At 48.5% G+C, this 24,439-nt stretch overlaps 1 protein-coding gene across 1 annotated transcript in view; it reads right to left on the reverse strand.

The window, feature by feature from the left end:
* ACAP1 (ArfGAP with coiled-coil, ankyrin repeat and PH domains 1) overlaps positions 1-24,439 on the reverse strand; it is a 424,776-nt gene that overhangs the window by 291,846 nt on the left and 108,491 nt on the right. Inside the window, exon 3 of the mRNA XM_068273798.1 lies at positions 19,630-19,749. Within this exon, the coding sequence (XP_068129899.1) occupies positions 19,630-19,749 (120 nt within the window). The remainder of the gene's footprint in view (positions 1-19,629; positions 19,750-24,439) is intronic.

Genomic DNA, 24,439 nt, shown 5'->3' on the forward strand with positions numbered 1-24,439 from the left:
TGGTGACAAGTAGTGAATAGCAGTGAGGGATAGTAGTTAGGAGTAGTGATCACCAGTGAGCAGTAGTGACAAGTAGTGAATAGCAGTGAGGGATAGTAGTTAGGAGTAGTGATCACCAGTGAGCAGTAGTGACAAGTAGTGTATAGCAGTGAGGGATAGCAGTCAGGAGTAGTGATCACTAGTGAGCAGTAGTGACAAGTAGTAAATAGCAGTTAGGGATAGTAGTTAGGAGTAGTGATCACCAGTGATCAGTAGTGACAAGTAGTGTACAGCAGTGAGGGATAGCAGTCAGGAGTAGTGATCACCAGTGAGCAGTAGTAACAAGTAGTGAATAGCAGTGAGGGATAGTAGTTAGGAGTAGAGAAAACCAGTGATCAGTAGTGACAAGTGGTAAATAGCAGTTAGGAATAGCAGTCTGGAGTAGTGATCACCAGTGAGCAGTAGTGACAAGTAGTGTATAGCAGTGAAGGATAGTAGTTAGGAGTAGTGATCACCAGTGAGCAGTAGTGACAAGTAGTGAATATCAGTTAGGAATAGAAGTTAGGAGTAGTGATCACTAGTGAGCAGTAGTGACAAGTAGTGAATAGCAGTGAGGGATAGTAGTTAGGAGTAGTGAACACCAGTGAGCAGTAGTGACAAGTAGTAAATAGCAGTTAGGGATAGTAGTTAGGAGTAGTGATCACCAGTGATCAGTAGTGACAAGTAGTGTACAGCAGTGAGGGATAGCAGTCAGGAGTAGTGATCACCAGTGAGCAGTAGTGACAAGTAGTAAATAGCAGTTAGGGATAGCAGTCAGGAGTAGTGATCACCAGTGAGCAGTAGTGACAAGTAGTGAATATCAGTTAGGAATACAAGTTAGGAGTAGTGATCACCAGTGAGCAGTAGTGACAAGTAGTGAATAGCAGTGAGGGATAGTAGTTAGGCGTAGAGAAAACCAGTGAGCAGTAGTGACAAGTAGTGAATAGCAGTGATGGATAGTAGTTAGGAGTAGTGATCCCCAGTGATCAGTAGTGACAAGTAGTGTATAGCAGTGAGGGATAGTAGTTAGGAGTAGTGATCACCAGTGATCAGTAGTGACAAGTAGTGAATAGCAGTGAGGGATAGTAGTTAGGAGTAGTGATCACCAGTGAGCAGTAGTGACAAGTAGTGTATAGCAGTGAGGGATAGTAGTTAGGAGTAGTGATCACCAGTGAGCAGTAGTGACAAGTAGTAAATAGCAGTGAGGGATAGTAGTTAGGAGTAGTGATCACCAGTGAGCAGTAGTGACAAGTAGTGTATAGCAGTGAGGGATAGTAGTTAGGAGTAGTGATCACCAGTGATCAGTAGTGACAAGTAGTGAATAGCAGTGAGGGATAGTAGTTAGGAGTAGTGATCACCAGTGAGCAGTAGTGACAAGTAGTGAATAGCAGTGAGGGATAGTAGTTAGGAGTAGTGATCACCAGTGAGCAGTAGTGACAAGAAGTAAATAGCAGTTAGGAATAGAAGTTAGGAGTAGTGATCACCAGTGAGCAGTGGTGACAAGTAGTGAATAGCAGTGAGGGATAGTAGTTAGGAGTAGTGATCACCAGTGAGCAGTAGTGACAAGTAGTGAATAGCAGTGAGGGATAGTAGTTAGGAGTAGTGATCACCAGTGATCAGTAGTGACAAGTAGTGTATAGCAGTGAGGGATAGCAGTCAGGAGTAGTGATCACTAGTGAGCAGTAGTGACAAGTAGTAAATAGCAGTTAGGGATAGTAGTTAGGAGTAGTGATCACCAGTGATCAGTAGTGACAAGTAGTGTACAGCAGTGAGGGATAGCAGTCAGGAGTAGTGATCACCAGTGAGCAGTAGTAACAAGTAGTGAATAGCAGTGAGGGATAGTAGTTAGGAGTAGAGAAAACCAGTGATCAGTAGTGACAAGTGGTAAATAGCAGTTAGGAATAGCAGTCTGGAGTAGTGATCACCAGTGAGCAGTAGTGACAAGTAGTGTATAGCAGTGAAGGATAGTAGTTAGGAGTAGTGATCACCAGTGAGCAGTAGTGACAAGTAGTGTATAGCAGTGACGGATAGCAGTCAGGAGTAGTGATCACCAGTGAGCAATAGTGACAAGTAGTGTATAGCAGTGAGGGATAGCAGTTAGGAGTGGTGAACACCAGTGAGCAGTAGTGACAAGTAGTGAATAGCAGTGAGGGATAGTAGTTAGGAGTAGTGATCACCAGTGAGCAGTAGTGACAAGTAGTGAATAGCAGTGAGGGATAGTAGTTAGGAGTAGTGATCAACAGTGAGCAGTAGTGACTGACAAGTAGTGAATAGCAGTTAGGAATAGAAGTTAGGAGTAGTGATCACCAGTGAGCAGTAGTGACAAGTAGTGCGTAGCAGTGAGGGATAGTAGTTAGGAGTAGTGATCACCAGTGAGCAGTAGTGACAAGTAGTGAATAGCAGTTAGGAATAGAAGTTGGGAGTAGTGATCACCAGTGAGCAGTAGTGACAAGTAGTGTATAGCAGTGAGGGATAGCAGTTAGGAGTGGTGATCACCAGTGAGCAGTAGTGACAAGTAGTGAATAGCAGTTAGGGATAGCAGTCAGGAGTAGTGATCACCAGTGAGCAGTAGTGACAAGTAGTAAATAGCAGTTAGGGATAGTAGTCAGGAGTGGTGATCACCAGTGAGCAGTAGTGACAAGTAGTGAATAGCAGTGAGGGATAGTAGTTAGGAGTATTGATCACCAGTGAGCAGTAGCGACAAGTAGTAAATAGCAGTTAGGGATAGTAGTCTGGAGTGGTGATCACCAGTGAGCAGTAGTGACAAGTAGTGAATAGCAGTGAGGGATAGTAGTTAGGAGTAGTGATCACCAGTGATCAGTAGTGACAAGTAGTGTATAGCACTGAGGGATAGTAGTTAGGAGTAGAGAAAACCAGTGAGCAGTAGTGACAAGTAGTGAATAGCAGTGAGGGATAGTAGTAAGGAGTAGTGATTAGTGTTGGGCAAACAGTGTTCGCCACTGTTCGGGTTCTGCAGAACATCACCCTGTTCGGGTGATGTTCGAGTTCGGCCAAACACCTAATGGTGTTCGGCCAAACTGCTCAATGGCCGGCCGAACAGGGCCGAACAGGGCCCCTGTTCGGCCGAATACGACCCCTGTTCGGCCGAATACAGCCCCCCTATGGGGTCGCAGGCATGAGGGGGGAGCATGCCCCGATCGCGGGGGGGGGGGGGGGCGGAAATTCCCCCCACCCCCTCCGCTAGCGCTCCCCCCTCTGCCCGTTTCCCCATAAAAAAAGTTTAATGCAAGTTAAATTGTACCGGTGGCTGGCAGTGGAGTGAGGAGGAGGAGTCCGAGTAGCAGAGTGACACGTTGAGGCCGGGCAGCGGGCGGTTCAGCGGTAGTACCCTTGTGGTACTTCCGCCCTTCCTCTGACGTCACGTCCTCTACGTGATGACGCATATGAGGGTACGCGTGACGCGTACCCTAGTATGCACAGGACGTGAGGTCAGAAAAAGGGCGGAAGTACCACAAGGGTACTACCGCTGAACCGCCCGCTGCCCGGCCTCAACGCGTCACTCTCCTACTCGGATTCCTCCTCCTCACTCCACTGCCAGCCACACCGGTACTATTTAACCTGCATTAAACTTTTTTTATGGGGAAGCGGGCAGAGGAGGGAGCGCTAGCGGAGGGGGCGGGGGGAATTTCCGAGCCCCCCCCCGCGATCGGGGCATGCTCCCCCCTTATGCCTGCGACCCCATAGGGCCCTCAAAATGGGCATGTTCAGGGGTCCCATTGACTTCCATTGAGTTCGGGGTTTGGGCCGAACATGCCGAACATCTGGCCCATGTTCGGCCTGTTCGACCCGAACCCGAACAGCCAGGTGTTCGCCCAACATCACCAGTGAGCAGTAGTGACAAGTAGTGAATATCAGTTAGGAATAGAAGTTAGGAGTAGTGATCACCAGTGAGCAGTAGTGACAAGTAGTGAATAGCAGTGAGGGATAGTAGTTAGGAGTAGAGAAAACCAGTGAGCAGTAGTGACAAGTAGTGTATAGCAGTGAGGGATAGTAGTTAGGAGTAGTGATCACCAGTGAGCAATAGTGACAAGTAGTGTATAGCAGTGAGGGATAGTAGTTAGGAGTAGTGATCACCAGTGAGCAATAGTGACAAGTAGTGTATAGCAGTGAGGGATAGTAGTTAGGAGTAGTGATCACCAGTGAGCAGTAGTGACAAGTAGTGAATAGCAGTGAGGGATAGTAGTTAGGAGTAGTGATCACCAGTGATCAGTAGTGACAAGTAGTGAATAGCAGTGATGGATAGTAGTTAGGAGTAGTGATCCCCAGTGATCAGTAGTGACAAGTAGTGAATAGCAGTTAGGGATAGTAGTTAGGAGTAGAGAAAACCAGTGATCAGTAGTGACAAGTAGTGAATAGCAGTGAGGGATAGTAGTTAGGAGTAGTGATCACCAGTGAGCAGTAGTGACAAGTAGTGTATAGCAGTGAGGGATAGTAGTTAGGAGTAGTGATCACCAGTGAGCAGTAGTGACAAGTAGTGTATAGCAGTGAGGGATAGTAGTTAGGAGTAGTGATCACCAGTGAGCAGTAGTGACAAGTAGTGTATAGCAGTGAGGGATAGTAGTTAGGAGTAGTGATCACCAGTGAGCAGTAGTGATAAGTAGTGAATAGCAGTGAGGGATAGTAGTTAGGAGTAGTGATCACCAGTGAGCAGTAGTGACAAGTAGTGTATAGCAGTGAGGGATAGTAGTTAGGAGTAGTGATCACCAGTGAGCAGTAGTGACAAGTAGTGAATAGCAGTGAGGGATAGTAGTTAGGAGTAGTGATCACCAGTGAGCAGTAGTGACAAGTAGTGTATAGCAGTGAGGGATAGTAGTTAGGAGTAGTGATCACCAGTGAGCAGTAGTGACAAGTAGTGTATAGCAGTGAGGGATAGTAGTTAGGAGTAGTGATCACCAGTGATCAGTAGTGACAAGTAGTGAATAGCAGTGAGGGATAGTAGTTAGGAGTAGTGATCACCAGTGAGCAGTAGTGACAAGTAGTGAATAGCAGTGAGGGATAGTAGTTAGGAGTAGTGATCACCAGTGATCAGTAGTGACAAGTAGTGAATAGCAGTGATGGATAGTAGTTAGGAGTAGTGATCCCCAGTGATCAGTAGTGACAAGTAGTGAATAGCAGTGAGGGATAGTAGTTAGGAGTAGAGAAAACCAGTGATCAGTAGTGACAAGTAGTGAATAGCAGTGAGGGATAGTAGTTAGGAGTAGTGATCACCAGTGAGCAGTAGTGACAAGTAGTGTATAGCAGTGAGGGATAGTAGTTAGGAGTAGTGATCACCAGTGAGCAGTAGTGACAAGTAGTGTATAGCAGTGAGGGATAGTAGTTAGGAGTAGTGATCACCAGTGAGCAGTAGTGACAAGTAGTAAATAGCAGTGAGGGATAGTAGTTAGGAGTAGTGATCACCAGTGAGCAGTAGTAACAAGTAGTGTATAGCAGTGAGGGATAGTAGTTAGGAGTAGTGATCACCAGTGATCAGTAGTGACAAGTAGTGAATAGCAGTGAGGGATAGTAGTTAGGAGTAGTGATCACCAGTGAGCAGTAGTGACAAGTAGTGAATAGCAGTGAGGGATAGAAGTTAGGAGTAGAGAAAAGCAGTGAGCAGTAGTGACAAGTAGTGAATAACAGTGAGGGATAGTAGTTAGGAGTAGTGATCACCAGTGAGCAGTAGTGACAAGTAGTGAATAGCAGTGAGGGATAGTAGTTAGGAGTAGTGATTACCAGTGAGCAGTAGTGACAAGTAGTGAATAGCAGTGAGGGATAGTAGTTAGGAGTAGTGATCACCAGTGAGCAGTAGTGACAAGTAGTGAATAACAGTGAGGGATAGTAGTTAGGAGTAGTGATCACCAGTGAGCAGTAGTGACAAGTAGTGTATAGCAGTGAGGGATAGTAGTTAGGAGTAGAGAAAACCAGTGATCAGTAGTGACAAGTAGTGAATAGCAGTGAGGGATAGTAGTTAGGAGTAGTGATCACCAGTGAGCAGTAGTGACAAGTAGTGTATAGCAGTGAGGGATAGTAGTTAGGAGTAGTGATCACCAGTGAGCAGTAGTGACAAGTAGTGTATAGCAGTGAGGGATAGTAGTTAGGAGTAGTGATCACCAGTGAGCAGTAGTGACAAGTAGTAAATAGCAGTGAGGGATAGTAGTTAGGAGTAGTGATCACCAGTGAGCAGTAGTAACAAGTAGTGTATAGCAGTGAGGGATAGTAGTTAGGAGTAGTGATCACCAGTGATCAGTAGTGACAAGTAGTGAATAGCAGTGAGGGATAGTAGTTAGGAGTAGTGATTACCAGTGAGCAGTAGTGACAAGTAGTGAATAGCAGTGAGGGATAGCAGTCAGGAGTAGTGATCACCAGTGAGCAGTAGTGACAAGTAGTGAATAGCAGTGAGGGATAGTAGTTAGGAGTAGTGATCACCAGTGATCAGTAGTGACAAGTAGTGTATAGCAGTTAGGGATAGCAGTCAGGAGTAGTGATCACCAGTGATCAGTAGTGACAAGTAGTGTATAGCAGTGACGGATAGCAGTCAGGAGTAGTGATCACCAGTGATCAGTAGTGACAAGTAGTGAATAGCAGTGAGGGATAGCAGTCAGGAGTAGTGATCACCAGTGAGCAGTAGTGACAAGTAGTGTACAGCAGTGAGGGATAGTAGTTAGGAGTAGTGATCACCAGTGTTCAGTAGTGACAAGTAGTGAATAGCAGCGAGGGATAGTAGTTATGAGTAGTGATCACCAGTGAGCAGTAGTGACAAGTAGTGTATAGCAGTGAGGGATAGAAGTTAGGAGTAGTGATCACCAGTGATCAGTAGTGACAAGTAGTGTATAGCAGTGAGGAAGAGTAGTTAGGAGTAGTGATCACCAGTGAGCAGTAGTGACAAGTAGTGAATAGCAGTGAGGGATAGCAGTCAGGAGTAGTGATCACCAGTGAGCAGTAGTGACAAGTAGTGAATAGCAGTGAGGGATAGTAGTTAGGAGTAGTGATCACCAGTGATCAGTAGTGACAAGTAGTGTATAGCAGTGACGGATAGCAGTCAGGAGTAGTGATCCCCAGTGATCAGTAGTGACAAGTAGTGAATAGCAGCGAGGGATAGTATTTAGGAGTAGTGATCGCCAGTGAGCAGTAGTGACAAGTAGTAAATAGCACTTAGGGATAGCAGTCAGGAGTAGTGATTACCAGTGAGCAGTAGTGACAAGTAGTGAATAGCAGTGAGGGATAGTAGTTAGGAGTAGAGAAAACCAGTGAGCAGTAGTGACAAGTAGTGAATAGCAGTGAGGGATAGTAGTTAGGAGTAGTGATCACCAGTGAGCAGTAGTGACAAGTAGTGAATAGCAGTGAGGGATAGAAGTTAGGAGTAGAGAAAACCAGTGAGCAGTAGTGACAAGTAGTGAATAGCAGTGAGGGATAGTAGTTAGGAGTAGTGATCACCAGTGAGCAGTAGTGACAAGTAGTGAATAGCAGTGAGGGATAGTAGTTAGGAGTAGTGATCACCAGTGAGCAGTAGTGAAAAGTAGTGAATAGCAGTGAGGGACAGTATTTAGGAGTAGTGATCACCAGTGAGCAGTAGTGACAAGTAGTAAATAGCAGTTAGGGATAGCAATCAGGAGTAGTGATCACCAGTGATCAGTAGTGACAAGTAGTGAATAGCAGTTAGGGATAGTCAGGAGTAGTGATCACCAGTGAGCAGTAGAGACAAGTAGTGAATAGCAGTGAGGGATAGTAGTCAGAAGTAGTGATCACCAGCGAGCAGTAGTGACAAGTAGTGAATAGCAGTGAGGGATAGTAATTAGGAGTAGTGATTACCAGTGAGCAGTAGTGACAAGTAGTGAATAGCAGTGAGGGATAGTAGTTAGGAGTAGTGATCACCAGTGAGCAGTAGTGACACGTAGTGTATAGCAGTGAGGGATAGCAGTCAGGAGTAGTGATCACTAGTGAGCAGTAGTGACAAGTAGTAAATAGCAGTTAGGGATAGTAGTTAGGAGTAGTGATCACCAGTGAGCAGTAGTGACAAGTAGTGAATAGCAGTGAAGGATAGTGCTTAGGAGTAGTGATCACCAGTGAGCAGTAGTGACAAGTAGTGAAAAGCAGTTAGGGATAGCAGTCAGGAGTAGTGATCACTAGTGAGCAGTAGTGACAAGTAGTGAATACGGCCCCTGTTCGGCAGAATACAGCCCCCCTATGGGGTCGCAGGGATAAGGGGGGAGCATGCCCCGATCGCGGGGGGGGGGGGCGGAAATTCCCCCCACCCCCTCCGCTAGCGCGCCCCCCTCTGCCCGTTTCCCCATAAAAAAAGTTTAATGCAAGTTAAATTGTACCGGTGGCTGGCAGTGGAGTGAGGAGGAGGAGTCCGAGTAGGAGAGTGACGCGTTGAGGCCGGGCAGCGGGCGGTTCAGTGGTAGTACCATTGTGGTACTTCCGCCCTTTCTCTGACATCACGTCCTCTACGTGATGACGCATATGAGGGTACGCGTGACGCGTACCCTCATATGCACAGGACGTGAGTTCAGAGAAAGGGCGGAAGTACCACAAGGGTACTACCGCTGAACCGCCCGCTGCCCGGCCTCAACGCGTCACTCTCCTACTCGGATTCCTCCTCCTCACTCCACTGCCAGCCACACCGGTACTATTTAACCTGCATTAAACTTTTTTTATGGGGAAGCGGGCAGAGGGGGGAGCGCTAGCGGAGGGGGTGGGGGGAATTTCCGATCCCCCCCTCCCCGCGATCGGGGCATGCTCCCCCCTTATGCCTGCGACCCCATAGGGCCCCCTGAAAATGGGCATGTTCAGGGGTCCCATTGACTTCCATTGAGTTCGGGGTTTGGGCCGAACATGCCGAACATCTGGCCCATGTTCGGCCTGTTCGACCCGAACCCGAACATCCAGGTGTTCGCCCAACATCACCAGTGAGCAGTAGTGACAAGTAGTGAATAGCAGTGAGGGATAGTAGTTAGGAGTAGTGATCACCAGTGTTCAGTAGTGACAAGTAGTGAATATCAGTTAGGAATAGAAGTTAGGAGTAGTGATCACCAGTGAGCAGTAGTGACAAGTAGTGAATAGCAGTGAGGGATAGTAGTTAGGAGTAGAGAAAACCAGTGAGCAGTAGTGACAAGTAGTGAATAGCAGTGATGGATAGTAGTTAGGAGTAGTAATCCCCAGTGATCAGTAGTGACAAGTAGTGTATAGCAGTGAGGGATAGTAGTTAGGGGTAGTGATCACCAGTGAGCAGTAGTGACAAGTAGTGAATAGCAGTGAGGGATAGTAGTTAGGAGTATTGATCACCAGTGAGCAGTAGTGACAAGTAGTGAATAGCAGTGAGGAATAGTAGTTAGGAGTAGTGATCACCAGTGTTCAGTAGTGACAAGTAGTGAATATCAGTTAGGAATAGAAGTTAAGAGTAGTGATCACCAGTGAGCAGTAGTGACAAGTAGTGAATACCAGTGAGGGATAGTAGTTAGGAGTAGAGAAAACCAGTGAGCAGTAGTGACAAGTAGTGAATAGCAGTGATGGATAGTAGTTAGGAGTAGTGATCCCCAGTGATCAGTAGTGACAAGTAGTGTATAGCAGTGAGAGATAGTAGTTAGGAGTAGTGATCACCAGTGAGCAGTAGAGACAAGTAGTGAATAGCAGTGAGGGATAGTAGTTAGAAGTAGTGATCACCAGTGAGCTGTAGTGATAAGTAGTGAATAGCAGTGAGGGATAGTAGTTAGGAGTAGTAATCACCAGTGAGCAGTAGTGACAAGTAGTGTATAGCAGTGAGGGATAGTAGTAAGGAGTAGTGATCACCAGTGAGCAGTAGTGATAAGTAGTGAATAGCAGTGAGGGATAGTAGTTAGGAGTACTGATCACCAGTGAGCAGTAGTGACAAGTAGTGAATAGCAGTGAGGGATAGAAGAAGTTAGGAGTAGAGAAAACCAGTGAGCAGTAGTGACAAGTAGTGAATAGCAGTGAGGGATAGTAGTTAGGAGTAGTGATCCCCAGTGATCAGTAGTGACAAGTAGTGTATAGCAGTGAGAGATAGTAGTTAGGAGCAGGGATCACCAGTGAGCAGTAGTGACAAGTAGTAAATAGCAGTGAGGGATAGTAGTTAGGAGTAGTGAACACCAGTGAGCAGTAGTGACAAGTAGTGGATAACAGTTAGGGATAGTAGTTAGGAGTAGGGATCACCAGTGAGCAGTAGTGACAAGTAGTGTATAGTAGTGAGGGATAGTAGTAAGGAGTAGTGATCACCAGTGAGCAGTAGTGATAAGAAGTGTATAGCAGTGACGGATAGCAGTCAGGAGTACTGATCCCCAGTGATCAGTAGTGACAAGTAGTGAATAGCAGCGAGGGATAGTAGTTAGGAGTAGTGATCCCCAGTGAGCAGTAGTGACAAGTAGTGAATAGCAGTTAGGGATAGCAGTCAGGAGTAGTGATCCCCAGTGATCAGTAGTGACAAGTAGTGAATAGCAGTGAGGGATAGTAGTTAGGAGTAGAGAAAACCAGTGAGCAGTAGTGACAAGTAGTGAATAGCAGTGAGGGATAGTAGTTAGGAGTAGTGATCACCAGTGAGCAGTAGTGACAAGTAGTGAATAGCAGTGAGGGATAGTAGTTAGGAGTAGGGATCACCAGTGAGCAGTAGTGACAAGTAGTGAATAGCAGTGAGGGATAGTAGTTAGGAGTAGAGAAAACCAGTGAGCAGTAGTGACAAGTAGTGAATAGCAGTGAGGGATAGTAGTTAGGAGTAGTGATCACCAGTGAGCAGTAGTGACAAGTAGTGAATAGCAGTGAGGGATAGTAGTTAGGAGTAGTGATCACCAGTGAGCAGTAGTGACAAGTAGTGAATAGCAGTGAGGGATAGTAGTTAGGAGTAGTGATCACCAGTGAGCAGTAGTGACAAGTAGTAAATAGCAGTTAGGGATAGCAATCAGGAGTAGTGATCACCAGTGATCAGTAGTGACAAGTAGTGTACAGCAGTTAGGGATAGTCAGGAGTAGTGATCACCAGTGAGCAGTAGAGACAAGTAGTGAATAGCAGTGAGGGATAGTAGTTAGGAGTAGTGATCACCAGTGAGCTGTAGTGATAAGTAGTGAATAGCAGTGAGGGATAGTAGTTAGGAGTAGTGATCACCAGTGAGCAGTAGTGACAAGTAGTGTATAGCAGTGAGGGATAGTAGTAAGGAGTAGTGATCACCAGTGAGCTGTAGTGAAAAGTAGTGAATAGCAGTGAGGGATAGTAGTTAGGAGTAGTGATCACCAGTGAGCAGTAGTGACAAGTACTGTATAGCAGTGAGGGATAGTAGTCAGAAGTAGTGATCACCAGCGAGCAGTAGTGACAAGTAGTGAATAGCAGTGAGGGATAGTAATTAGGAGTAGTGATTACCAGTGAGCAGTAGTGACAAGTAGTGAATAGCAGTGAGGGATAGTAGTTAGGAGTAGTGATCACTAGTGAGCAGTAGTGACAAGTAGTAAATAGCAGTTAGGGATAGCAGTCAGGAGTAGTGATCACCAGTGATCAGTAGTGACAAGTAGTGAATAGCAGTGAGGGATAGTAGTTAGGAGTAGTGATCACCAGTGATCAGTAGTGACAAGTAGTGGATAACAGTTAGAGATAGTCAGGAGTAGTGATCACCAGTGATCAGTAGTGACAAGTAGTGAATAGCAGTGAGGGATAGTAGTTAGGAGTAGTGATCACCAGTGAGCAGTAGTGACAAGTAGTGAATAGCAGTGAGGGATAGTGCTTAGGAGTAGTGATCACCAGTGAGCAGTAGTGACAAGTAGTGAAAAGCAGTTAGGGATAGCAGTCAGGAGTAGTGATCACTAGTGAGCAGTAGTGACAAGTAGTGAATAGCAGTGAGGGATAGTAGTTAGGAGTAGTTATCACCAGTGATCAGTAGTGACAAGTAGTGAATAGCAGTGAGGGATAGCAGTCAGGAGTAGTGATCACCAGTGAGTAGTAGTGACAAGTAGTAAATAGCAGTGAGGGATAGCAGTCAGGAGTAGTGATCACCAGTGAGCAGTAGTGACAAGTAGTAAATAGCAGTGAGGGATAGCAGTCAGGAGTAGTGATCACCAGTGATCAGTAGTGACAAGTAGTGATTAGCAGTTAGGGATAGTAGTTAGGAGTAGTGATCACCAGTGATCAGTAGTGACAAGTAGTGAATAGCAGTTAGGGATAGTAGTTAGGAGTGGTGAACACCAGTGATCAGTAGTGACAAGTAGTGAATAGCAGTGAGGGATAGCAGTCAGGAGTAGAAATCACCAGTGAGCAGTAGTGACAAGTAGTGTATAGCAGTGAGGGATAGCAGTCAGGAGTAGTGATCACCAGTGAGCAGTAGTGACAAGTAGTGAATAGCAGTTAAGGATAGTAGTTAGGAGTAGTGAACACCAGTGAGCAGTAGTGACAAGTAGTGTATAGCAGTGAGGGATAGTAGTTAGGAGTAGTGATCACCAGTGAGCAGTAGTGACAAGTAGTAAATAGCAGTTAGGGATAGCAGTCAGGAGTAGTGATCACCAGTGAGCTGTAGTGACAAGTAGTGTATAACAGTTAGGAATAGCAGTCAGGAGTAGTGATCACTAGTGAGCAGTAGTGACAAGTAGTGAATAGCAGTGAGGGATAGTAGTTAGGGGTAGTGATCACTAGTAAGCAGTAGTGACAAGTAGTGAATAGCAGTGAGGGATATTAGTTAGGAGTAGTTATCACCAGTGATCAGTAGTGACAAGTAGTGTATAGCAGTGAGGGATAGCAGTCAGGAGTAGTGATCCCCAGTGAGCAGTAGTGACAAGTAGTGAATAGCAGTGAGGGATAGCAGTCAGGAGTAGTGAACACCAGTGAGCTGTAGTGACAAGTAGTGTATAACAGTTAGGAATAGCAGTCAGGAGTAGTGATCACTAGTGAGCAGTAGTGACAAGTAGTGAATAGCAGTGAGGGATAGTAGTTAGGGGTAGTGATCACTAGTGAGCAGTAGTGACAAGTAGTGAATAGCAGTGAGGGATATTAGTTAGGAGTAGTTATCACCAGTGATCAGTAGTGACAAGTAGTGTATAGCAGTGAGGGATAGTAGTTAGGAGTAGTGATCCCCAGTGAGCAGTAGTGACAAGTAGTGAATAGCAGTGAGGGATAGTAGTTATGAGTAGTGATCACCAGTGATCAGTAGTGACAAGTCGTGAATAGCAGTTAGGGATAGCAGTCAGGAGTAGTGATCACTAGTGAGCAGTAGTGACAAGTAGTGAATAGCAGTGAGGGATAGCAGTCAGGAGTAGTGATCACTAGTGAACAGTAGTGACAAGTAGTGAATAGCAGTGAGGGATAGTAGTTAGGGGTAGTGATCACTAGTAAGCAGTAGTGACAAGTAGTGAATAGCAGTGAGGGATATTAGTTAGGAGTAGTTATCACCAGTGATCAGTAGTGACAAGTAGTGTATAGCAGTGAGGGATAGCAGTCAGGAGTAGTGATCACCAGTGAGCAGTAGTGACAAGTAGTGAATAGCAGTGAGGGATAGTAGTTATGAGTAGTGATCACCAGTGATCAGTAGTGACAAGTCGTGAATAGCAGTTAGGGATAGCAGTCAGGAGTAGTGATCACCAGTGAGCAGTAGTGACAAGTAGTGAATAGCAGTGAGGGATAGTAGTTATGAGTAGTGATCACCAGTGATCAGTAGTGACAAGTCGTGAATAGCAGTTAGGGATAGCAGTCAGGAGTAGTGATCACCAGTGAGCAGTAGTGACAAGTAGTGAATAGCAGTGAGGGATAGTAGTTAGGAGTAGTGAACACCAGTGAGCAGTAGTGACAAGTAGGAAATAGCAGTTAGGGATAGCAGTCAGGAGTAGTGATCACCAGTGAGCAGTAGTGACAAGTAGTGAATAGCAGTGAGGGATAGTAGTTAGGAGTAGTGATCACCAGTGATCAGTAGTGACAAGTAGTGTATAGCAGTAAGGGATAGCAGTCAGGAGTAGTGATCACCAGTGATCAGTAGTGACAAGTAGTGAATAGCAGTTAGGGATAGCAGTCAGGAGTAGTGATCACCAGTGATCTGTAGTGACAAGTAGTGTATAGCAGTGAGGGATAGTAGTCAGGAGTAGTGATCACCAGTGATCAGTAGTGACAAGTAGTGAATAGCAGTGAGGGATAGTAGTTAGGAGTAGTGATCACCAGTGAGCAGTAGTGACAAGTAGTGTATAGCAGTAAGGGATAGCATTCAGGAGTAGTGATCAGTAGTGACAAGTAGTGAATAGCAGTGAGGGATAGTAGTTAGGAGTAGTGATCACCAGTGAGCAGTAGTGACAAGTAGTGAATAGCAGTTAGGGATAGCAGTCAGGAGTAGTGATCACCAGTGAGCAGTAGTGACAAGTAGTAAATAGCAGTTAGGGATAGCAGTCAGGAGTTGTGATCACCATTGATCAGTAGTGACAAGTAGTGTATAGCAGTGAGCGATAGTAGTTAGGAGTAGTGATCACCAGTGAGCAGTAGTGACAAATAGTGGATAGCAGTGAGGGATAGTAGTTAGGAGTAGTGATCACTAGTGAGCAGTAGTGACAAGTAGTAAATAGCAGTTAGGGATAGCAGTCAGGAGTAGTGATCACCAGTGATCAGTAGTGACAAGTAGTGAATAGCAGTGAGCGATAGTAGTTAGGAGTAGTGATCACCAGTGATCAGTAGTGACAAGTAGTGAATAGCAGTTAGGGATAGTAGTCAGGAGTAGTGATCTCCAGTGAGCAGTAGTGACAAGTAGTAAATATCAGTTAGGGATAGCAGTCAGGAGTAGTGATCACCAGTGATCAGTAGTGACAAGTAGTGTATAGCAGTGAGCGATAGTAGTTAGGAGTAGTAACAAGATAGAGGATATGAATGATTAGCACCAGTTGCTGGCTGACAGCTGACTCTATGTAGTCGCTCCTGTTAGTGGTTGTGCTCACAGTCCAGAGGTAACATCCACAGGCAGTAGAAAGAAACGATATGGAGCACCAACTCTTGCTATTCAGGTTTATTGCGTATACATAGGCTTACAGGTATACCAGTAGGTTAGGGTGGAGGTACCGGCCTGACAGCCGTCAAAGGCACAAAAGGTATCAGCCTGATACCTTTTGTGCCTTTGAGAAAGCGGTAGTTGCCGCGAAACGGCTGTCATGCCGGTACCTCCACCCTAACCTACTGGTATACCTGTAAGCCTATGTATACGCAATAAACCTGAATAGCAAGAGTTGGTGCTCCATATCGGTTCTTTCTACTGCCTGTGGTAGTTAGGAGTAGTGATCACCAGTAAGCAGTAGTGACAAATAGTGAATAGCAGTGAGGGATAGCAGTCAGGAGTAGTGATCACCAGTAAGCAGTAGTGACAAATAGTGTATAGCAGTGAGGGATAGCAGTCAGGAGTAGTGATCACCAGTAAGCAGTAGTGACAAATAGTGAATAGCAGTGAGGGATAGTAGTTAGGAGTAGTGATCACCAGTGAGCAGTAGTGACAAGTAGTGTACAGCAGTGAGGGATAGTAGTTAGGAGTAGTGATCCCCAGTGAGCAGTAGTGACAAGTAGTGTACAGCAGTGAGGGATAGTAGTTAGGAGTAGTGATCCCCAGTGAGCAGTAGTGACAAGTAGTGAATAGCAGTGAGGGATAGTAGTTAAGAGTAGTGATCACCAGTGAGCAGTAGTGACAAGTAGTGTATAGCAGTGAGGGATAGCAGTCAGGAGTAGTGATCACCAGTGAGCAGTAGTGACAAGTAGTGTATAGCAGTGAGGAAGAGTAGTTAGGAGTAGTGATCACCAGTGATCAGTAGTGACAAGTAGTGTATAGCAGTGAGGAAGAGTAGTTAGGAGTAGTGATCACCAGTGATCAGTAGTGACAAGTAGTGTATAGCAGTGAGGGATAGCAGTCAGGAGTAGTGATCACCAGTGAGCAGTAGTGACAAGTAGTGAATAGCAGTGAGGGATAGTAGTTAGGAGTAGTGATCACCAGTGATCAGTAGTGACAAGTAGTGAATAGCAGTGAGGGATAGTAGTTAGGAGTAGTGATCACCAGTGATCAGTAGTGACAAGTAGTGAATAGCAGTGAGGGATAGCAGTCAGGAGTAGTGATCACCAGTGAGCAGTAGTGACAAGTAGTGTATAGCAGTGAGGGATAGCAGTCAGGAGTAGTGATCACCAGTGATCAGTAGTGACAAGTAGTGTATAGCAGTGAGGGATAGCAGTCAGGAGTAGTGATCACCAGTGAGCAGTAGTGACAAGTAGTAAATAGCAGTTAGGGATAGCAGTCAGGAGTAGTGATCACCAGTGAGCAGTAGTGACAAGTAGTGAATAGCAGTGAGGGATAGTAGTTAAGAGTAGTGATCCCCAGTGATCAGTAGTGACAAGTAGTGTATAGCAGTGAGGGATAGTAGTTAGGAGTAGTGATCACCAGTGAGCAGTAGTGACAAGTAGTGTATAGCAGTGAGGGATAGCAGTCAGGAGTAGTGATCACCAGTGATCAGTAGTGACAAGTAGTGTATAGCAGTGAGGGATAGCAGTCAGGAGTAGTGATCACCAGTGAGCAGTAGTGACAAGTAGTAAATAGCAGTTAGGGATAGCAGTCAGGAGTAGTTATCACCAGTGAGCAGTAGTGACAAGTAGTGTATAGCAGTGAGGGATAGTAGTTAGGAGTAGTGATCACCAGTGAGCAGTAGTGACAAGTAGTGTATAGCAGTGAGGGATAGTAGTTAGGAGTAGTGATCCCCAGTGAGCAATAGTGACAAGTACTGAATAGCAGTAAGGGATAGCAGTGAGGAGTAGTGATTACCAGTGATCAGTAGTGACAAGTATTAAATAGCAGTTAGGGATAGCAGACAGGTGTAGTGATCACCAGTGAGCAGTAGTGACAAGTAGTAAATAGCAGTGAGGGATAGTAGTTAGGAGTAGTGATCACCAGTGAGCAGTAGTGACAAGTAGTGAATAGCAGTGAGGGATAGCAGTCAGGAGTAGTGATCACCAGTGAGCAGTAGTGACAAGTAGTGAATAGCAGTGAGGGATAGTAGTTAGGAGTAGTGATCACCAGTGAGCAGTAGTGACAAGTAGTAAATAGCAGTGAGGGATAGTAGTTAGGAGTAGTGATCCCCAGTGAGCAATAGTGACAAGTACTGAATAGCAGTAAGGGATAGCAGTGAGGAGTAGTGATTACCAGTGATCAGTAGTGACAAGTAGTAAATAGCAGTGAGGGATAGTAGTTAGGAGTAGTGATCACCAGTGAGCAGTAGTGACAAGTAGTGAATAGCAGTGAGGGATAGCAGTCAGGAGTAGTGATCACCAGTGAGCAGTAGTGACAAGTAGTGAATAGCAGTGAGGGATAGTAGTTAGGAGTAGTGATCACCAGTGAGCAGTAGTGACAAGTAGTGAATAGCAGTAAGGGATAGTAGTTAGGAGTAGTGATCACCAGTGAGCAGTAGTGACAAGTAGTGAATAGCAGTTAGGGATAGCAGTCAGGAGTAGTGATCACCAGTGAGCTGTAGTGACAAGTAGTGTATAGCAGTGAGGGATATTAGTTAGGAGTAGGGATCACCAGTGAGCAGTAGTGACAAGTAGTGAATAGCAGTGAGGGATAGCAGTCAGGAGCAGTGAACACCAGTGAGCAGTAGTGACAAGTAGTGAATAGCAGTGAGGGATAGTAGTTAGGAGCAGTGATCACCAGTGAGCAGTAGTGACAAGTAGTGTATAGCAGTATGGGATAGCAGTCAGGAGTAGTGATCACCAGTGAGCAGTAGTGACAAGTAGTGAATAGCAGTGAGGGATAGTAGTTAGGAGTGGTGATCACCAGCGAGCAGTAGTGACAAGTAGTGAATAGCAGTGACGGATAGCAGTCAGGAGCAGTGATCACCAGTGATCAGTAGTGACAAGTAGTGAATAGCAGTGAGGGATAGTAATTAGGAGTAGTGATTACCAGTGAGCAGTAGTGACAAGTAGTGAATAGCAGTGAGGGATAGTAATTAGGAGTAGTGATCACCAGTGAGCAGTAGTGACAAGTAGTGTATAGCAGTTAGGGATAGCAGTCAGGAGTAGTGATCACCAGTGAGCAGTAGTGACAAGTAGTGTATAGCAGTGAGGGATAGCAGTCAGGAGTAGTGATCACCAGTGATCAGTAGTGACAAGTAGTGTATAGCAGTGAGGGATAGCAGTCAGGAGTAGTGATCACCAGTGAGCAGTAGTGACAAGTAGTAAATAGCAGTGAGGGATAGCAGTCAGGAGTAGTGATCACCAGTGAGCAGTAGTGACAAGTAGTGTATAGCAGTGAGGGATAGCAGTCAGGAGTAGTGATCACCAGTGAGCAGTAGAGACAAGTCGTGAATAGCAGTTAGGGATAGCAGTCAGGAGTAGTGATCACCAGTGAGCAGTAGTGACAAGTAGTGAATAGCAGTGAGGAATAGTAGTTATGAGTAGTGATCACCAGTGAGCAGTAGTGACAAGTAGTGAATAGCAGTGAGGGATAGCAGTCAGGAGCAGTGATCACCAGTGATCAGTAGTGACAAGTAGTGAATAGCAGTGAGGGATAGTAGTCAGGAGTAGTGATCACCAGTGAGCAGTAGTGACAAGTAGTGTATAGCAGTGAGGGATATTAGTTATGAGTAGTGATCACCAGTGAGCAGTAGTGACAAGTAATGAACAGCAGTGAGGGATAGCAGTTAGGAGTGGTGAACACCAGTGAGCAGTAGTGACAAGTAGTGAATAGCAGTGAGGGATAGTAGTTAGGAGTAGTGATCACCAGTGAGCAGTAGTGACAGCAGTGAGGGATAGCAGTCAGGAGTAGTGAACACCAGTGAGCAATAGCGACAAGTAGTGTATAGCAGTGAGGGATATTAGTTAGGAGTAGGGATCACCAGTGAGCAGTAGTGACAAGTAGTGAATAGCAGTGAGGGATAGTAGTTATGAGTAGTGATCACCAGTGAGCAGTAGTGACAAGTAGTGTATAGCAGTGAGGGATAGCAGTCAGGAGCAGTGATCACCAGTGAGCAGTAGTGACAAGTAGTGTATAGCAGTGAGGGATAGTAGTTATGAGTAGTGATCACCAGTGAGCAGTAGTGACAAGTAGTGTATAGCAGTGAGGGATATTAGTTAGGAGTAGGGATCACCAGTGATCAGTAGTGACAAGTAGTGAATAGCAGTGAGGGATAGTAGTTATGAGTAGTGATCACCAGTGAGCAGTAGTGACAAGTAGTGAATAGCAGTGAGGGATAGCAGTCAGGAGTAGTGATCACCAGTGAGCAGTAGTGACAAGTAGTGTATAGCAGTGAGGGATAGCAGTCAGGAGTAGTGATCCCCAGTGAGCAGTAGTGACAAGTAGTGAATAGCAGTAAGGGATAGCAGTCAGGAGCAGTGAACACCAGTGAGCTGTAGTGACAAGTAGTGAACACCAGTGAGCAGTACTCACAAGTAGAGACAAGCAGTGAGGAATAGTGAGTGGTGCAGAAAGGCTGAAGTGATGAGTAGAGAGTAGTAGAGCTCATAATGGATGGGTCTAGGTAGTTGGGTAGTGCGGAGTTCACAGACATAATACACTGATATGTTCTCAGAATCTCCTGAGTCCCTCTTAGAGAGGCTGTCCCCACATTCTATGAATGTCATCTGCAGTAACTTCATAAGGCTATGTTCAGAGCTAACCTGCAAACTCACCTTCAGCATAACGTCCTCCTTGGAGTGGTGGGAGAGTTCCCGCAGGGCGCTCACAAACTGCCGGCTGCTGTTACAGTATTGGCGTCCACCTTCCATCATGTGTGAGGAGAGCTTCACCAGCTGGATGGAGAAGCAAGAAAACACAATTGGTTACATATTCACCTTCCAACCTGTGTGGGGAGGTGTATTATGGGGCTGATGAAAGCCATCCTGTGGAGGTGTAGTGTGGGGCTGGTGGTGGAAGCCATGCTGTGGAGGTGTAGTGTAGGGCTGGTGGAAGCCATCCTGTGGAGGTGTAGTGTGGGGCTCGTGGAAGAAGCCATGCTGTGGAGGTGTAGTGTGGGGCTGGTGGTGGAAGCCATGCTGTGGAGGTGTAGTGTAGGGCTGGTGGAAGCCATCCTGTGGAGGTGTAGTGTGGGGCTGGTGGTGGAAGCCATGCTGTGGAGGTGTAGTGTGAGGCTGGTGGTGGAAGCCATGCTGTGGAGGTGTAGTGTGGGGCTGGTGGTGGAAGCCATGCTATAGAGGTGTAGTGTGGGGCTGGTGGTGGAAGCCATGCTGTGGAGGTGTAGTGTGGGGCTGGTGGTGGAAGCCATCCTGTGGAGGTGTAGTGTGGGGCTCGTGGAGGAAGCCATGCTGTAGAGGTGTAGTGTGGGGCTGGTGGTGGAAGCCATGCTGTGGAGGTGTAGTGTGGGGCTCGTGGAGGAAGCCATGCTGTGGAGGTGTAGTGTGGGGCTGGTGGTGGAAGCGATCCTGTGGTGGTGTAGTGTGGGGCTGGTGGTGGAAGCCATGCTGTGGAGGTGTAGTGTGGGGGTGGTGGTGGAAGCCATGCTGTGGAGGTGTAGTGTGGGGCTGGTGGTGGAAGCCATCCTGGGGAGATGTAGTGTGGGGCTGGTGGTGGAAGCCATGCTGTGGAGGTGTAGTGTGGGGCTGGAAGTGGAAGCCATCCTGAGGAGGTGCAGTGTGGGGCTGGTGGTGGAAACCATGCTGTGGAGGTGTAGTGTGGGGCTGGTGGAAGCCATCCTGTGGAGGTGTAGTGTGGGGCTGGTGGTGGAAGCCATGCTGTGAAGGTGTAGTGTGGGGCTGGTGGTGGAAGCCATGCTGTGGAGGTGTAGTGTGGGGCTGGTGGAAGCCATCCTGTGGAGGTGTAGTGTGGGGCTGGTGGTGGAAGCCATGCTGTGAAGGTGTAGTGTGGGGCTGGTGGTGGAAGCCATCCTGTGGAGGTGCAGTGTGGGGCTGGTGGTGGAAGCCATGCTGTGGAGGTGTAGTGTGGGGCTGGTGGTGGAAGCCATCCTGTGGAGGTGTAGTGTGGGGCTGGTGGTGGAAGCCATGCTGTGGATGTGTAGTGTGGGGCTGGTGGTGGAAGCCATGCTGTGGAGGTGTAGTGTGAGGCTGGTGGTGGAAGCCATGCTGTGGAAGTGTAGTGTGGGGCTGGTGGTGGAAGCCATCCTGTGGAGGTGTAGTGTGGGGCTGGTGGAAGCCATGCTGTGGAGGTGTCGTGTGGGGCTGGTGGTGGAAGCCATGCTGTGGAGGTGCAGTGTAGGGCTGGTGGAAGCCATCCTGGGGAGATGTAGTGTAGGGCTGATGAAAGCCATGCTGTGGAGGTGTAGTGTGGGGCTGGTGGTGTAAGCCATGCTGTGGAGGTGTAGTGTGGGGCTGGTGGTGGAAGCCATCCTGGGGAGATGTAGTGTGGGGCTGGTGGTGGAAGCCATGCTGTGGAGGTGTAGTGTGGGGCTGGTAGTGGAAGCCATCCTGTGGAGGTGCAGTGTGGGGCTGGTGGAAGCCATGCTGTGGAGGTGTAGTGTGGGACTGGTGGTGGAAGCCATCCTGTGGAAGTGTAGTGTGGGGCAGGTGGTGGAAGCCATGCTGTGGAGGTGTAGTGTGGGGCTGGTGGTGGAAGCCATCCTGTGGAGGTGTAGTGTGGGGCTGGTGGAAGCCATGCTGTGGAGGTGTAGTGTGGGGCTGGTGGAAGCCATGCTGTGGAGGTGTAGTGTGGGGCTGGTGGTGGAAGCCATCCTGTGGAGGTGTAGTGTGGGGCTGGTGGTGGAAGCCATCCTGTGGAGGTGTAGTGTGGGGCTGGTGGTGGAAGCCATGCTGTGGAGGTGCAGTGTGGGGCTGGTGGAAGCCATGCTGTGGGGGTGCAGTGTGGGGCTGGTGGAAGCCATGCTGTGGGGGTGCAGTGTGGGGCTGGTGGTGGAAGCCATGCTGTGGAGGTGTAGTGTGGGGCTAGTGGAAGCCATGCTGTGGAGGTGCAGTGTGGGGCTGGTGGTGGAAGCCATGCTGTGGAGGTGTAGTGTGGGGCTAGTGGATGCCATGCTGTGGAGGTGTAGTGTGGGGCTGGTGGTGGATGCCATGCTGTGGAGGTGTAGTGTGGGGCTGGTGGTGGAAGCCATGCTGTGGAGGTGCAGTGTGGGGCTGGTGGTGGAAGCCATCCTGTGGAGGTGTAGTGTGGGGTTGGTGGTGGAAGCCATGCTGTGGAGGTGTAGTGTGGGACTGGTGGTGGAAGCCATGCTGTGGAGGTGCAGTGTGGGGCTGGTGGAAGCCATGCTGTGGGGGTGCAGTGTGGGGCTGGTGGAAGCCATGCTGTGGGGGTGCAGTGTGGGGCTGGTGGTGGAAGCCATGCTGTGGAGGTGTAGTGTGGGGCTAGTGGAAGCCATGCTGTGGAGGTGCAGTGTGGGGCTGGTGGTGGAAGCCATGCTGTGGAGGTGTAGTGTGGGGCTGGTGGAAGCCATGCTGTGGAGGTGTAGTGTGGGGCTAGTGGAAGCCATGCTGTGGGGGTGCAGTGTGGGGCTGGTGGTGGAAGCCATGCTGTGGAGGTGTAGTGTGGGGCTGGTGGAAGCCATGCTGTGGAGGTGTAGTGTGGGGCTGGTGGTGGATGCCATGCTGTGGAGCTGTAGTGTGGGGCTGGTGGTCGATGCCATGCTGTGGAGGTGTAGTGTGGGGCTGGTGGAAGCCATCCTGTGGAGGTGTAGTGTGGGGCTGGTGGTGGAAGCCATGCTGTGGAGGTGTAGTGTGGGGCTGGTGGTGGAAGCCATCCTGTGGAGGTGTAGTGTGGGGCTGGTGGAAGCCATGCTGTGGAGGTGTAGTGTGGGGCTGGTGGTGGAAGCCATCCTGTGGAGGTGTAGTGTGGGGCTGGTGGTGGAAGCCATCCTGTGGAGGTGTAGTGTGGGGCTGGTGGAAGCCATCCTGTGGAGGTGTAGTTTGGGGCTGGTGGTGGAAGCCATCCTGTGGAGGTGTAGTGTGGGGCTGGTGGTGGAAGCCATGCTGTGGAGATGTAGTGTGGGGCTGGTGGTGTAAGCCATCCTGGGGAGATGTAGTGTGGGGCTGATGAAAGCCATGCTGTGGAGGTGTAGTGTGGGGCTGGTGGTGTAAGCCATGCTGTGGAGGTGTAGTGTGGGGCTGGTGGTGGAAGCCATCCTGGGGAGATGTAGTGTGGGGCTGATGAAAGCCATGCTGTGGAGGTGTAGTGTGGGGCTGGTAGTGGAAGCTATCCTGTGGAGGTGTAGTGTGGGGCTGGTGGTGGAAGCCATGCTGTGGAGGTGTAGTGTGGGGCTGGTGGTGGAAGCCATGCTGTGGAGGTGTAGTGTGGGGCTGGTGGTGGAAGCCATGCTGTGGAGGTGTAGTGTGGGGCTGGTGGTGGAAGCCATGCTGTGGAGCTGTAGTGTGGGGCTGGTGGTGGATGCCATGCTGTGGAGGTGTAGTGTGAGGCTGGTGGTGGAAGCCATGCTGTGGAGGTGTAGTGTGGGGCTGGTGGTGGAAGCCATGCTGTGGAGGTGTAGTGCGGGGCTGGTGGTGTAAGCCATGCTGTGGAGGTGTAGTGTGGGGCTGGTGGTGGAAGCCATCCTGTGGAGGTGTAGTGTGGGGCTGGTGGTGGAAGCCATCCTGTGGAGGTGTAGTGTGGGGCTGGTGGAAGCCATCCTGTGGAGGTGTAGTTTGGGGCTGGTGGTGGAAGCCATCCTGTGGAGGTGTAGTGTGGGGCTGGTGGTGGAAGCCATGCTGTGGAGATGTAGTGTGGGGCTGGTGGTGTAAGCCATCCTGGGGAGATGTAGTGTGGGGCTGATGAAAGCCATGCTGTGGAGGTGTAGTGTGGGGCTGGTGGTGTAAGCCATGCTGTGGAGGTGTAGTGTGGGGCTGGTGGTGGAAGCCATCCTGGGGAGATGTAGTGTGGGGCTGATGAAAGCCATGCTGTGGAGGTGTAGTGTGGGGCTGGTAGTGGAAGCTATCCTGTGGAGGTGTAGTGTGGGGCTGGTGGTGGAAGCCATGCTGTGGAGGTGTAGTGTGGGGCTGGTGGTGGAAGCCATGCTGTGGAGGTGTAGTGTGGGGCTGGTGGTGGAAGCCATGCTGTGGAGGTGTAGTGTGGGGCTGGTGGTGGAAGCCATGCTGTGGAGCTGTAGTGTGGGGCTGGTGGTGGATGCCATGCTGTGGAGGTGTAGTGTGAGGCTGGTGGTGGAAGCCATGCTGTGGAGGTGTAGTGTGGGGCTGGTGGTGGAAGCCATGCTGTGGAGGTGTAGTGCGGGGCTGGTGGTGTAAGCCATGCTGTGGAGGTGTAGTGTGGGGCTGGTGGGGGATGCCATGCTGTGGAGGTGTAGTGTGGGGCTGGTGGAAGCCATCCTGTGGAGGTGTAGTGTGGGGCTGGTGGTGGAAGCCATGCTGTGGAGGTGTAGTGTGGGGCTGGTGGTGGAAGCCATCCTGTGGAGGTGTAGTGTGGGGCTGGTGGAAGCCATGCTGTGGAGGTGTAGTGTGGGGCTGGTGGTGGAAGCCATCCAGTGGAGGTGTAGTGTGGGGCTGGTGGTGGAAGCCATCCTGTGGAGGT

Source organism: Hyperolius riggenbachi, chromosome 3, assembly GCF_040937935.1.
Source record: "Hyperolius riggenbachi isolate aHypRig1 chromosome 3, aHypRig1.pri, whole genome shotgun sequence".
Taxonomy (NCBI): Eukaryota; Metazoa; Chordata; class Amphibia; order Anura; family Hyperoliidae; genus Hyperolius; species Hyperolius riggenbachi.